Source organism: Lipotes vexillifer, unplaced genomic scaffold (assembly GCF_000442215.2).
Source record: "Lipotes vexillifer unplaced genomic scaffold, Lipotes_vexillifer_v1.1 scaffold1725, whole genome shotgun sequence".
NCBI lineage: Eukaryota > Metazoa > Chordata > Mammalia > Artiodactyla > Lipotidae > Lipotes > Lipotes vexillifer.
In genome coordinates this window covers 307,184-323,675 of record NW_006771840.1, presented here as the reverse complement: position 1 = coordinate 323,675, position 16,492 = coordinate 307,184, and the positions used below count along the sequence as shown (strand labels likewise).

The following is a 16,492-nucleotide window of genomic DNA, read 5'->3' as shown; positions in this document are numbered from 1 at the left end:
CCACCAACCCTGTGGGGAGCTCAGAAGCTGAGGTGGACCTTCAGAGCCGTCTTGAGTTGTGGTAATGGTGCAGAGCTTTTATACTCTAAGGTCAACCAGTCATTGAATGCAGGTTGCCCTGGGAATAGGGTATGATTTGGGGTGCAGCAACTCTCTATTATCAAGGCAATTCTGAAGGGTGTTCTCAGCTGGTATCACTTGCAGCAGCTGAGGGCATAAGTCCTCTGAACTGCTACGAACGCAGTGTAGTACTGCAGAGAGTGCGATGATTTATTCACTGTTAACATTTTTTCTGTAGAAACAAAGACTGCTTTACAAACTGCTTTCAATAGGGTACTTTACCAAAATATTCACTTCTTTATCAGTTATTTTTAGTTGGTAGATGTTTAACTAGTCAGATATTTTGTTTTCATATTTCTGTTGAATCATGCTTGACAGTATTATAAATTAGGTCAGCTTTTAAAGTCTTAGAGAATCATCACATTGTGCTGTTTTAGAGGATACATTTGATAAAAGCATATAAACTTTTTGTTTGACCTTGGCAGGTACCATTACTCTCTAATGAAATAAATGGTAGTGTACCCCCCAAAATAAAAAAGCAATGCTAACTGCAACCACACCTCTTTTCTCACTCAAGAAAGCATGTCACAGAATTCATGCAGAAAAAGCTTTTGACAAAATGCAACACCCATTTAGGATAAAAACTCTCCAGAGGGAGAGGGAACCTACCTCAACATAATAAAGGGCATATATGACAAACCCACAGCAAACATCTTTCTCAATGGTGAAAAACTGAAAGCATTTCCTTTAAGATCAGGAACAAGACAAGGATGTCCACTCTTACCACTCTTATTCAACACAGTACTCGAAGTTCTAGCCACAGCAATCAAAGAGGAAAACGAAATAAAAGGAATGCAAATTGGAAAAGAAAAAGTAAAACTGTCACTGTTTGCAGATGACATGACACTACTATACACAGAAAACCCTAAAGATGCTATCAGAAAACTACTAGAGCTAATCAATGAATTTGTTAAAGTTGCAGGGTACAAAATTAATACACAGAAATCTCTTGCATTCTTATACACTAACAACGAAAGATCAGAAAGAAAAATCAAGGAAACAATCCCATTTACCATCGCATCAAAAAGAACAAAACACTTAGGAATAAATCTACCTAAGGAGGCAAAAGACCTGTACTCAGAAAACTATAAGACACTGATGAAAGAAATCAAAGATGACACAAACAGATGGAGAGATACACCATGCTCTTGGATTGGAAGAATCAATATTGTCAAAATGACTATACTACCAAAAGCAATCTACAGATTCAGTGCAATCCCTATCAAATTACCAATGGCATTTTTCAAAGAATTAGAACAAAGAATTTTACGATTTGTATGGAAACACAAAAGACCACAAATAGCCAAAGCAATCTTGAGAATGAAAAACAGAGCTGGAGAAATCAGGCTCCCTGAGTTCAGATGAAACTACAAAGCTACAGTAATCAAAATAGCATGGTACTGGCACAAAAACAGGAATAGAGATCACTGGAACAGGATAGAAAGTCCAGAGATAAACTCACACACCTATGGTAACCTAATCTATGACAAGGGAGGCAAGAATATACAATGGAGAAGACAGTCTCTTCAATAAGTGGTGCTGGGAAAACTAGACAGCTACATGTAAAAGAATGAAATTAAAACACTCTCTAACACCATACACAAAAATAAACTCAAAATGGATTAAAGACCTAAATGTTAAGGCCAGATACTATAAAACTCTTAGAGGAAAACACAGGCAGAAGACTCTCTGACATAAGTCACAGCAAGATCTTTTTTGATCCACTTCCTAGAGCAATGAAAATAAAAACAAAAATAAAAAAATGGGACCTAATTAAACTTTTAGCTTTTGCATAGCAAAGGAAACCATAAACAAATGAAAAGATAACCCACAGAATGGGAGAAAATATTTGCAAATGAAGCAACAGACAAGGGAGTATGCTCCAAAATATACAAATAGGCCATACAGCTCAATATCAAAAAAGCAAACAACTCAATCAAAAAAATGAGCAAAATATCAAAATAGACATTTCTCCAAAGACATACAGATGGCCAAAAAGCATATGAAAAGATGCTAAACATCACTAATTATTAGAGAAATGCAAATTAAAACTACAATAAGGTATCACTTCAGCCAGTCAGAATGGCCATCATCAAAAAATGTACAAACAGTAAGTGCTGGAGAGGGTGTGGAGAAAAGGGAACCCTCCTACACTACTGGTGGGAATGTAAACTGGTACAACCACTATGGAGAACAGTATGGAGATTCCTTAAAAAACTAAAAATAGAGCTACCATATGATTCTGCAATCCCACTCCTGGGCATATATCCAGAGAAAACCATAATCTGAAACAATTCATGCACCCCAATGTTCACTGCAGCATTATTTACAATAGCCAGGACATGGAAGCAACCTAAATTTCCATCAACAGAGGAATGGATAAAAAAAGATATACATATATACAATGGAATATTACTCTCAGCCATAAAAAAGAACGAAATAATGCCATTTGTAGCAACATGGATGGACCTAGAGATTGTCATATTGAGTGAAGTCAGTCAGAGAAAGACAAATAACACATATCACTTATATGTGGAATCTAATAATATGGTACAAATGGTCTTATTTACAAAACAGAAATAGAGTCAGAGATGTAGAAAACAAACTTATGGTTACAAGGGGAGATAGTGAGGGGGGTATAAACTGGGAGACTGGGATTAACACACACACACTACTATATATAAAATAGATAACTAGAAGGACCTACTGTATAGCACAGGGAAAAAGAGCGGATATATGTATATGTATAACTGATTCACTTTGCTCTACAGCAGAAACTAACACAGCATCCAATATGTAGCTACCCCGCAGCTGAAACCTACTGCATAAAGTTCTGGATAAATAAAGACACCCTGTTGGATGGATTCACAACAGCTGAATATAGGTGACGTTGCATGAAGATGATGTGCAGTACAAAGCACTCTTTTTATATACAGGCCATGAACATTCACACAAAAGAGAAATGGAATGAGATCATCAAAGAAAATTATTATGAGAAAGCTCAAATGAAAAACACAAAGTTAGAAAGGGAATAAGTCAGACTAATTAATCTTCTTACCTCACACATTGGCTTTAATAACTGAAGAACTTCACTTTTTGTGCCTCCACTATTCAAGAAAGCACAAGTCAGTGTCTTTAACCAAATGTCATGATTTTCACTTTGAGGAATCCACAGGCTTGTATTATCCAAGCCTTCTAAAGGACTTTCTTTGTCAAGTCTAGGTACTTCTAAAAACTAGAAAAAAGTGATGAGAAAACGTAAATAAGGTAACCAGAAATACATTTTACCTTTCCTACGCCAAACAAATATCTAGGCATAAACAAATCTGTTTCCAAATAAAACTAAATATGCTTAAAACTAAATCTTGAGGCATCAGTTACCTTTTAAAATTAAAATACATTTATGTTTATGAGAGGCAGAGTCATCTGGTAAAAAATTACTGATCTAAACAGCAGGAAACTTAACTTCTACTCTCAGCTCACTAGTGGTATGTTAAATACATCACAGACTCTCTGCCTCATCTGTCTCATGCATGAATCCAGTCCAAATCTACCATACAGAGTTGATTTTGGAATGAAATGAAATTTTAAAATGTTAAAACTACAGTGTTTTACAGGTTATACTATTAGTTTTATTAATAGCTTATATTGTCAATAATTTCACTGAGACAAAAATTATATTACGATACATTAAAAGTATCATTTCAACGATGGGTGTAAGCCCTGAAGTTAAATTGGTGAAAACTTAACAGCATATTTCTCAGTTGCTTTATGAAAAGAAAATATTAAACAAAATAAAGGAGAAGTAAGAGTTCTTAAGTATCTTTCATAGAGTACCTTCAGTGGAACCTTGTTATGATATCAACATGGAAAAGGGAGAAATCTATATGCCATCTTAAATTTCACTAGAGGGTAGTGATACTTTAACTTGCTATGGAAATAAACACTTGCTTGTTGATCACAATATCTATAAACAGCTTTCATGGGATCAAAGTAAGGGTTTTCTACTCCTAAGGAAAAAAAGCCTGTCATTAGGAACTCCTCCTACCAGGGAATATGGGGACATGTGTATGCATATGGCTGATTCGCTTTGTTGTGCAACAGAAACTAACACAATATTGTGAAGCAATTATACTCCAATAAAGATCTATTAAAAAAATAAAAAAATAAAAAATAAAAAAGAACTCCTCCTATCCCCCCAAATAAACCATCATTTCTTTAGGTTACCCATCTCAGCTTTTCCACACTGCCATAACTAAAAATACAAATCCCTTGGATTCAAAAAGCACAGCTAGAATTGTTTCCAAGAAAGGTAAATGTTAGTGTAAGTAAGCAATATGATATTCATATCCCACAGCAAATAGAACTGTTCTAGATATAGTGGATATTCAATAAACATTCATTATTTGAGAGACCTTTTTCCTTGATGTTCGAAAAGGCTGTAGATAGATCAGCATGGGATCATTTGTCATCTTATAAATCTCCCAGAAACTATGTCCAGTTTTTGTGGCTAAAATGCTTTTCAAACAGGTAACAGCTGCTGATCGCACTTTGACACTGAAAAACACATATAATTCAAATGCCACAAAGTATATCAACTATTAATCTTGATGAATGTTAAGCAACTCCCAATGAAAAAATTAAAATCTAAAATTTTAAATTTATACTAGGAAATATTTACAATTAGGAAATTTTACATCTATTAAATTCTATAACATCAAAGCAAAAATTATCAAAGGATTTTTAATATTCCTTGAGTAAACATGAGTTACTACTCACTGTAACAGCAATTACCTTCATTCAACATAATAAAGTTTATGACTACTATAAATTAAAAACTCATAAAAAGAAATACTTGAGAATAACATTGACTAATAAGAATGAGTAATAAGAATGACAGAATACTAATTCACCCAAGAAAAAAATATTTTACCATTTTCTTCTCTAAGAGGTACAAATAATTTGGGGTAACACAGAATGGAAATAAAATTATTGTCTAGGACAATTTTAAACAAACAGGAAGTATGTACTTATTCTGACCAGAAGCTAGTTGAAATCATTAGGTAAGGCATCTAAAACCTCTAATAAAAAATTGAACATCCTTCTCTTTTGCAAAAAATTAAGTAAAGGAGGGCTGCAATACAAGAGTACTGAAAATATGACAGCTGACAAAAAATGTCATAAAGCCTGATACTATAAATGATGATGAGCTGTCAAGTAAAGGCTTAATTCTATGTCTCAATTTAAGACATAGAAGGATAAACCCTAAACCTGGATTCATCTCTCCTTCCTTTCTTTCCTTCACTACTCCACATCCAATTCATCAGCACGTCCTGCTGCCTCTATGTTAAAAACATACCCTAGTTCCATCCGTGTTCCATCTCATCTCCATTACCACCACCCTTATCCAAGTCACCATGATTTCTCCTCTGGACTACCACAATAGTTTCATAATCAGCTTTCTGTTTCCATTTTTGCCTGATCACAAGCCATTTGCCATATATCTCAGAGTAAAAATGTAAGTTGCATCATGGCACTATTCTGCTTAAAACTCCATGGCTTCATTATATATTTCAAATAAAATCCAAATTTTTTAATCAGAATTAGTCCCACCTTTCTAATTTCATTTCATACCATCTTCTTCCACACCAGGCTTTTTCTGATCCTCTAACACATGAAGCTTATTTCCATTCTAGCTATTCCCTGTATGCAATATTTTAACCCTAATCAACTTCTAGCTGATTCCTGATCACTCAGATCAGCTAGATGACACTTCCTCAGAGAAGTCTTCCATGATTCTGGGAATTCCTTGGTCAACATTCCCTTTGTATACCTGAGGCCCCTCAAACATGTAATGATTTTTTTCCTCTTACAAAAAAGACATGAAAAACAAATTGTACCTATCCCTGTGGTTCTCAAGTTTAAGTCACACTAATATTTCTGTGCACCTTCTTCAGAAAAACCAATTGCAAATTACTGTGTAACAAATGAAACACTTAATGATTGCAAATTTTCTGTGGAAAATCTCTTCAAAAGCTGTGCTAAATATAATTTGAAATACATTTTTAAAAATGAGATAGATTAATAAATGGATAGGAGGATGGCTAAATGTGATAAAGCAAGGATAATAATAGTAGAATCTAGGAAGACTCTAGGTGGTGAGTATATGGGTATTTAACTGTGAAATTCTTTCAATTTTGCTGTAGGCTTGAAAATTTTTATAATAAAAAGTTGGGAAGGAAATCATACCAGCCTTTTTACTGTAACAATAACAACAAAAGAGTGAAAGATACATGTAAATTAAATCAACAATAAAAACAGAGCAGGTAGACATTATTGCCAATCATTTATTCCCCAAGAGAAGTGGGGGGTGTTATAGGGAAACGGATGCAAAATACCTATTTACTTAAAACGATGCCCAATTGTGGGCAAAAATCCTTTGAACCCAGTCTCCAAAAATGGTGGTGATAAGGTGCTCAAATATATCAAAATAAATACATCTGCTCCTTGAACAACGAGGATTTGAACTGTACAGGTCCATTTATACATGGATTTTTTTCAACAGTAAATACTACAGTACTACACAATCTGCAGTTGGTTGACTCCTCGGATGCAGAACCATGGATAGGGAGGGCCAACTATAATTATACATGAATTTTCCACTGAGCAAAGGGTCAAGCATCCCAACCCCCACATTGTTCAAGGATCTGTAAATAATAAATAGATAACTGCAAAAAAATAGATAAATGGGGAGTGGAAGACAGAGAAAAAGTAATCTCACAATCAGCAAGCTGAAATTATACTATTTGTTGCAATTTTCTTTTGCATTCTATGCATTAATGGGCAAAAGAAAGCCCTGTCTGATTAGCTTAAGACTTTTGGAGTTAAAAAATTTCTGCTCTATGACTTATTTTAAAAGGATCAAAATGTCTAGTCAGGAGGAGAGTGGCACCTTTGATTCTGACATGTGCACAAAATAACCCCATTTACATTCCCCTATCTTAATGTTTTGTGTGGAACCACTTGGTAGTTTTCATATTGTCTGTCTAGTCTACTCTCACTAAAATTTAACATGGATCATGTCTGGTATATCTATCACTATATCAAGTTACCTGGCATATAGCAGTAGGGTTTTAGTAATTATGTGAATTAATAAAAATACAATGATATTCATTAAATATTTAAGACTGAAAGTATGGCAACTAAAAGGAGAATGCTTTAGTTATTGGAAATGCTAATTCATACGAGGTATCAATCTTGAATGTCAGATTAAGTGCTATTAGGTACAAGGTATCATTAAATACTCACCAATCTTCTACCAGTGTATTATTCAGGTAGGTCAGCATTATGAAGGTCCACTGAAGTTCTTTATCTTCAAATAACTCAAGGGCCTTGGTATAAGATGTATCTTTACTATATTGTATAGCTATTGTAGAGAAATCTATAGGACCCACTTCTCCCAAGCAGCTTCCAACAGCTTCTGTATATAGAAATTCCATTTCAGTAAAGTTATAGCTAAGAGATCATACATAAAACAGAAATTTTCTAATTTCAAAAATATGTTTTGTCATCCTTTAAGATTTAAGTGTTTTCTCAAAGATGTTGAATAGATTAAAGAAGCTACAAAATACTGTATCATTTCCTTTACATATCATCCATGTTGGCAATATTTTCCCCTATAAAATCATATCCAAGAGATAGATTAACTAGTAGAATGTAGTTTTTAAAGAAAGTCTAAATATAGCAGCTGCATGCGAGTATCAATCTTCTGGGGGGTATTACATAAAGACCACAAATCTTAAATACTCAGTTCAGTGAAAACTCACACACACACACACATACACATACATGCAGGAAAACACAATTTTTTTCCCACCTGTACTATCACTACCCAGATGAAGATAGATGTTTTCAAGATGCCAGAGGGCCCCCTCATGTTCTTTCCCAGTCATGATGGAATTTAATAAAACATGTTAAAAAATTATTTGATAGTCCTCCTTTCAAAAGGTGGAGCCTAATTCTCCCCTTGAGTGTGGGCTGTACTTAGTGTCTTACTTCTAAAAAACAGAATGTGCACAAGTCTTTCACCTCCTTAACTAAAATTATCCCAAGTATTTAATTCTCTTAGATGCTATTATAAATGGAATTGTAAATGGAATGGAATTTCCTTCTTAGATTGTTCATTGCTGGTGTACAGAAACACAAATGAATTTTGTGTGTTGATCTTGTATCCTGCAACTTGGCTGAATTCATTTATTACCTCTCTTATAGGAACTTTCCTATAGATTTTCTGGGACTTTATATATATACAGTAACGTCATCTGTGAACAGAGAGAGTCTTTACTTCTTTGCTTTCCAGTTTTTGTTCAATTGCTCTGGCTATAACTTCCAGTACAATGGTGAATAGCAGTGGGCAACTTTGTCTCATTCCTGATCTGAGGAAGACATTCAATCTTTCACCATTAAATATGACATCAGCTGTGGGTACAAATCACTAAGATTTTATGCTATGTAGGAAAGCCACTTAGGCCTCCTGTAGCAAGTGACATTTGTCCCCAGAAGCAGTGCTACTATGGACAAAGGGTAAATTCCTTGGTCAAAGGAAAGTTCTAGAGTACAGATAAGGTTCTGTTTCTTGGTCTGGGTGCTAGATGCACAGGTGTGTTCTCTTTGCAAAAAGTTCTTCAAGTTATATACTTACAACTTTTCTATATGTAAGATATATTTCAATAAAAAATTTACAAGAAAAGAAGTACTCTAGACACTAGACATCCACTGAGAAGTTAAGGAAGACTCTGTTGAAAGACAGTGGAATCTGTGAAGCATCTCTTATTTCTCCCACTTTTCTTTTTTTTTTTTTGCGGTACGCAGGCCTCTCACTGCTGTAGCCTCTCCCGTTGCGGAGCACAGGCTCCGGACGCGCAGGCTCAGCAGCCATGGCTCACAGGCCCAGCCGCTCCGCGGCATGTGGGATCCTCCCAGACCGGGGCACAAACCCGCATCCCCTGCATTGGCAGGCGGACTCCCAACCACTGCGCCACCAGGGAAGCCCCCGACTTTTCTTATTTGAAGCAATTATTTCATGACAACTTCAAGCTGACTTTAATCATGTGATTTTTTCCATCCTGTGATCACCAAATATAAAACACCTATACGAAGCATGATGCTGGCTATTTATCTTACATTAAGTTACCCCCAAATGGTGGCAGAAAAGGACTTGAATATGGTTTTAATATCTGAGCTTAATATAGCCCTCCAAGTCCTCATTCTTTCTGTCATATAAAAAAGATATTAAGTACCAGTCAGTTATATCTATAAAATGTATCAGAAGTCAATTTATTTGCAACCTAATGCTACAAATAGGTTTTTCTGACTTTCCTAAATATTCACAAGGCATTTTCAAATTAACCGTTATGCACATGTGTTAATCACTAACTTTTTACTTTATATGAATGTTTAAGGGAGGAAAATATGAAAGGAGGGCTGCTTAGGGAGACTTGAACTAAACAGAAATATAAAAAGCATCTCACATTTCCCCAATGTTCCAAGTAACAAACTTTTACTGATTTTTAAAATGCTATGAAGATGACCATCCAAACAAAAAAATTCATATTCACTCAGCCAAACAGTTTACCTAAAACTTCTCTTTCACCAGTGTGGTTTACTGCCATCTTGGATAACTGCAACAAGCTGACAACTAGCTTCACCATTACACCATCTGGAGGGTTATCTAGAAGCAGTTTTGAAAAAATTAGTTTAAGCTACAGTGAAGACAGCACTTCTCTTTATGCTATGCTCATATATTAAATTGTGTGACTAGAAAACTTTTACAAAGTTTTTAAAAAAGATTTTCAATTGTGAGCATTTCAAAAATATGAGGTGAATGAATGTATCTGAACTTTCTTCTTAAAGAGAGTCATGTAAAAATGATCAGCAATATTTGACAGACAGAGAGAGAAAAATGTCTTAAGTTGTGCAGAGAAATCAATACCTTAGCCAAATCAAAGTTAGAAACACATAATCATTCAACATTAAACTAGAATGAACCTTGGGAGCATGCCTGGTTTTTTAGCCTCTTGCATATAGAATAGACCAGCACTGTCCAACAGAACTTTCTGCAATGATGAAAATGGTCTATAATCTGTGCTGTCCAAAGACAGCCACAAGCCACATGTTACTACAGAGAATTTGACATGTGCTAATACAACAAAGAAATTTAACTTTATATTTTATTGAATTTTAATTCATTTAAATTTAAATAGCTATAAACATCTATTGGCTATATTGGTTTGGATCAATAAAATACCCAAACACACAAGAACAGGAGATAGAAAGAGGTGTTCATGTTATATATATATATATATATGTATATACGTATATATATATATATATATATATATACGTATATATATATATGTATATATATCTATCTCAAGAACAAATATACTAGAAACTCAGATTTCGGATGGTCAAAACAAAATTAATTTTTAAAAGTACTGAGGATAAAAATATCAAAATAGAAACATGAAGTTAATGAGCTCAGGAAGATGAAAATCAAAACATAAGCAGAAAGAGTTTCCACCAAGTGCAGTACTATAATAACCTACACTCAAATCAAATCAACATAAAATGGATTTTTAAGTAAAAAAAAAAAACCTAGAAACACATATAAATATGTGTATATATACAAAACACACACATATATACATATATACATACACACAAAACACATACATGGCTAAGATGTTTAAAATAAAATAACATTTCTTTTATTTAAATAAAATGGGGTAGTAGGCAGAGGCAAATTACCTTGCATGCCTGCTCTAAGGAATTCAAATTTTTCTTTTAGGCAGTAGCAAATTGTTAACATTTTTTAAGCAGTAAAATAACATGATTTGGACTTAGAGAAATCATTCTGGCAGAGGTGCAGAGAACGGATAAAATGGGAGTAGTTCAAGGTGAGGAGACCACTTAGGAAGTCTTTCATAACTAAATGAGAACTGATGAGGGTCTGAAATGAACTAAATCTGTGGCAATTAAACCAAGAGCAAGAATTTATAAAAGATTCTTTCAAAATGGGTACAAATAACCCAAGTCATTAAAATTAGTACCCTGAGATGCTCTCATAAGATCCATCATCTGATCTTTATGTTGCTCTAGTTGTCTTCGAAGATCCTTCAATCCTTCAAGCCTTGTCAATGGAAGTGCATCATAAACATTTACTGAGAGAAAATGGTTAATTTCCTAAAAGAGAAAATTAGCTAAAAATGTAACTTGCTTTTGACATGTATTGGTTGAGTTTGTAAAATAAAACTTAAAAATTTTTTTAAATTAGTGCCTTCTCCAGATACTGATTCATAATACTGTTACTACCAAACAAGGCAGAAATAAATTACTTATTTCACTTCAAATCCTACAATGTTTTAAACATTTAAATTGCAATAGACTCTCTCATGATACAGTATTTAGAGTTTAAGATTGTTATAGCATACTCAGAGGGAAAAGCTTAAATTTCTATTTATTTAGTACTGCAACTAGCTTTATCTTAATATATTTAACCACATTTTCATACTGATTATAGTCAAATGTAGAGTATAATTTTAAAATTATAATAAGATTTATAAAGAAAAATCTATCTGAACATAGTTTTGAAGTTTATAAAGGTTAAAACAAGAATAAAACTTGAAAAACTCTTCAGAAAGTTATGTATCTTTTCTAATTCAAACATTATATTGTCCGACAGAGGGTCAGATGGTAATTTTGAGATATTAATGAATCTTATGTGTATGAAAATCAAGCAAATTTTATATCATATTTCTTCAATATTTAAATTCAGATCTTTATCAAGAAATTTTGAATTTACACTTTTACTGCAATGCAAGAGTATATATTAAGATTCAGTTTTTTATCTGTTAAGAGGACAGATTTCATGTTATGTTTTCTTTAATCACAATTTTTAAAAAAGATTAGTTTACTTTCATAGCATTAGAGGTTTCCAAAAAGTACTACTAACCTCTCTAATACAAAATAGCAATATTATGGAATAATTATTACCTCCAAAAGTGAAAAGGGTCCTCTACTGTATTTGATTTTCTGCTGAGTAATACGCAAATCCCTAAAGACAACATGGTCAGGAAAAGGATCTAAAAGTTTAATCGTGATATAGAGATTTTCATTATCCTTGTTATCAATCACTAAGTATTTCAACAAGTCCAATACCTAAACATAATTAAAAAAGAAAAAATCATGAGGAGAAATGGATTAATTATATTTTAAAGTAAAACAAGCAAGCCCACTGTAATAAATGATAAAAACTCTACTTGTTCAGATAAAATCACTTCTAAGGCACCCAGCTACTACTGTTTCTGTGCTTTCAAATAATTCAACCAATATGTAAGGCCTTTATTACAGGATGGACTCTGAGGTATACAGTTGTCAATACTACTGAAACATTTTATATAAGTAATACCTTACACACCATCATAGTGGAGTGAACTACATCCTTAGTTTTGACTACCTCTACACTTCAGCATAAGTAAGAGATAGAAATCAGGTTATTTATTAGATCAAAATTACTAGGTGCTCTGTAATTAAACGATTACAAGGATTAATTCACTGAGAATGTTTTCCTCACCATTTTTCAAAGAATATTTCCACTAAAATTACTGATTACACCAAGTAAACATAAAACACTCAGCTCCTTCCAACAATACTTTATCAGTGTATTTCAAATATCATTTTGAATATGATTTGGGAAATTACCTGTTCCTGAACCTCCATCTGATCATCCACAAGGGGTATAAGTGTACCAACAATAACATGGAGATGACTTTCTAAGGCATCCTTACAGTAAGTTACTGCTGTGTGGCAAACCCGGCTTAACAGGTCACAACAAAGGGAGAAGCTACGTAATGACACATCCATGAAATGAGAAGGCCTAACATTGGGGAAAAAAACAGTAAGTTCTAGGACACTACTTTGACATAAACTCATTCAAAAGTCACTTTTATTCAACAGCTCTAATTCTGATGTGGCTTCACATAAAAGTCACTTTTACATCTAAGTCCTTAATAGTTTAAAACCCAGAAAGAGAAGTGACATCAGCAAAATGACACAGTAGGAAGCTCCAAGCTCCCCTGACAGAAACACTGAAAAACAAGCAAACTGTAAGAGCTTTGTTAGAATTCTGTAAAACAGTCAAAAGTTTACAGCAATCAAGCAATCGCTGATATCAAGATAAAGGAAACTTAAAAACTAGGAAAGCTTTGTGGTGATTTTACTTGCCCTTGCCCCATGACCCCCCCAGCCTGGCAATAGTCATGAAAATTGCAGTCCCCATTTCCAATGTGGGATCCTGGTCCTTAGTTCAGAAGGGAGCAGAGCATATTTTATTCACAAATGATTGTGTATATCTGTTCTCAACCTGTCTGGGAGCTACCTGAAGGACTAATGTAAGGTGCTTGGCTCTTGTTTTTCCTAACTTCTACAGGCTGGAAAAGCTGAGGGCACTGCTTGAAAACACTGCTTGTTAAGGCTAACCAACAACACACAGCTGCCTGGGATAACAGACTGCCTAATGCCTAGGATGAAAAGCTAGAGAGGGAGTTTCCTTGTAAAGTTAGAATACTCAAAATCACTCACATTGAGCTTCCCTGGTGGCGCAGCGGTTAAGAATCCACCTGCCAATGCAGGGGACATGGGTTCGAGCCCTGGTCTGGGAAGATGCCACAAAGCAACTAAGCCTGTGTGCCACAACTACTGAGCCTGCGCTCTAGAGCCCAAGAGCCACAATTACTGAGACCACGTGCCACAACTACTGAAGCCCATGCACCTAGAGTCCGTGCTCCACAAGAGAAGGCACCCCAATGAGAAGCCCATGCACCGCAACGAAGAGTAGCCCCTGCTCGCCGCAACTAGAGAAAGCCCACATGCAGCAACGAAGACCCAACACAGCCAAAAATAAATTAAAAAAAAAATTCACTCACATTTTCAGGGAATTTATAAAGTCACACACATGCCCAGGGTAAGGTGCTTGTTCAAAAACTACCTAAGAAGACCATAATCTTTCACTTTGAGAAGAAAAAGACCCACAAAAACAAACCCAAAACAATTAAGAAAATGGTAATAGGAACATACATATCGATAATAACCTTGAATGTAAATGGATTAAAGGCCCCATCCAAAAGACACAGACTGGCTGAATGGATATAAAAACCAGACCCATATATATGCTGTCTACAAGACACCCACTTCAGACCTAGGGACCATACAGAGTAAAAGTGAAGGGATGGAAAAAGATATTCCATGCAAATGGAAATCAAAAGAAAGCTGGAGTAGCAATACTCGTATCACATAAAACAGACTTTAAAATAAAGACTGTTACAAGAGATAAGGAGGGACACTACATAATGATCAAAGGATAAATCCAAGAAGAAGATATAACAATTATAAACATTTATGCACTCAACATAGGAGCACCTCTCTATATAAGGCAAATGCTAACAACCATGAAAGGAAAAATTGACAATAACACAATAATAGTAGGGGACTTTAACACCCCACTTACGCTATGGACAGATCATCCAAACAGAAAATAAATAAGGAAACACAAGCTTTAAATGACATAATATACCAGACAGATCTACTTGATATTTACAGAATATTCCATCCAAAAGTGGCAGAATACACTTTCTTCTCAAGTGCACACGGAACATCCTCCAGGATACATCACATCTTGGGTCACAAGTCAAGCCTCGGAAAATTTAAGAAAACTGAAATTGTATCAGGCATCTTTTCTAACCACAACACTATGAGACTGGAAATCAATTACAGGAAAAAAAATGTAAAAAACAAAATACATGGAGCTTAAAAAGTGCACTACTAAATAACCAAGAGATCACTGAAGAAATCAAAGAAGAAATAAATACACAGAAACAAACAACAATGAAAACACGGCGACCCAATACCTATGGGACGCAGCAAGAGCAGTTCTAAGAGGGAAGTTTATATCAATTCAATCTCACCTCAAGAAACAAGAAAAATCTCAAATAAACTATCTAACCCTACACTTAAAACAACTAGAGAAAGAAGAACAAAGAAAACCCGAAGTCAGTAGAAGGAAAGAAATAATAAAGATCAGAGCAGAAACAAATGAAATGGAAACGAAAAAAACAACAGCAAAGATCAAGAAAACTAAAAGCTGGTTCTTTGAGAAGGTAAACAAAATTGATAAACGCTTAGCCAGACTCATCAGGAGAAAAAGGGAGAGGACGCAAATCAATAAAATTAGAAGTGAAAAGGAGAAATCACAACTGACACTGCAGAAATACAAAGGATTATAAGAGACTACTACCAACAACTGTGTGCCAATAAAATGGACAACCATGAAGAAATGGACAAAATCTTGGAAAGGTACAATTCTCCAAGACTGAACAAGAAAGAATTAGAAAATATAAACAGACCTGTCACGAGTAATGAAATTGAAACTGTATTTTAAAATCTTCCAACAAACAAAAGTCCAGGACCAGATGGCTTCAGAGGCAAATTCTATCAAACATTTAGAGAAGAGCTAACACCAATACTTCTCAAACTCTTCCAAAAAATTGCACAGGGAGAAACACTCCCAAACTCATTTTACGAAGCCACAATCACCCTGATACCAAAATCAGACAAAGATATCACAAAAAAAGAAAATTACAGACCAATACCATTGATGAACATAGATGCAAAAATCCTGAACAAAATACTAGCAAACACAATCCAACAGCACATTAAAAGGATCATACACTATGATCAAGTGGGATTTATCCCAGGGATACAAGGATTCTTCCATATACACAAATCAATCAATGTGATACACCACATTAACAAATTGAGGAATAAAAACCACGTGATTATCTCAATAGATGCAGAAAAAGCTTTTGACAAAATTCAACACCCATTTATGATAAAAACTCTCCACAAAATGAGCATAGAGGGAACCAACCTCAACATAATAAAGGCTAAATATGGCAAACCTACAGCAAGCATCATACTCAATGTTGAAAAACTGAAAGCATTTCCACTAGGATCAGGAAGAAGACAAGGATGTCCACTCTCGCCACTCTTATTCAACATAGTTTTGGAAGTCCTAGCCACAGCAATCAGAGAAGAAAAAGAAATAAAAGGAATACAAATTGGAAAAGAAGAAGTAAAATTGTCACTATTTGCCGATGACATGATACTATACATAGAAAATCTTAAAGATGCCACCAGAAAACTACTAGAACTAATCAATGAATTTGGTAAGGTTGCATGATACAAAATTAATGCACAGAAATCTCTGGCATTCCTATACACTAACAACAAAAAATCAGAAAGAGATATTAAGGAA

General features: G+C 34.6%; 1 protein-coding gene across 2 annotated transcripts in view; it reads right to left on the bottom strand.

Moving 5' to 3' along the window:
• Window positions 1-16,492, bottom strand: part of ATM (ATM serine/threonine kinase) — a 142,871-nt gene that overhangs the window by 54,838 nt on the left and 71,541 nt on the right. For both annotated transcript variants that reach the window (XM_007447216.1, XM_007447215.1), the window contains exons 31-37: window positions 12,883-13,057; window positions 12,175-12,339; window positions 11,232-11,364; window positions 9,755-9,850; window positions 7,429-7,600; window positions 4,536-4,677; window positions 3,179-3,355 (exon numbers count right to left, since the gene is read on the bottom strand). In XM_007447216.1, the coding sequence (XP_007447278.1) occupies window positions 3,179-3,355; window positions 4,536-4,677; window positions 7,429-7,600; window positions 9,755-9,850; window positions 11,232-11,364; window positions 12,175-12,339; window positions 12,883-13,057 (1,060 nt within the window). The remainder of the gene's footprint in view (window positions 1-3,178; window positions 3,356-4,535; window positions 4,678-7,428; window positions 7,601-9,754; window positions 9,851-11,231; window positions 11,365-12,174; window positions 12,340-12,882; window positions 13,058-16,492) is intronic.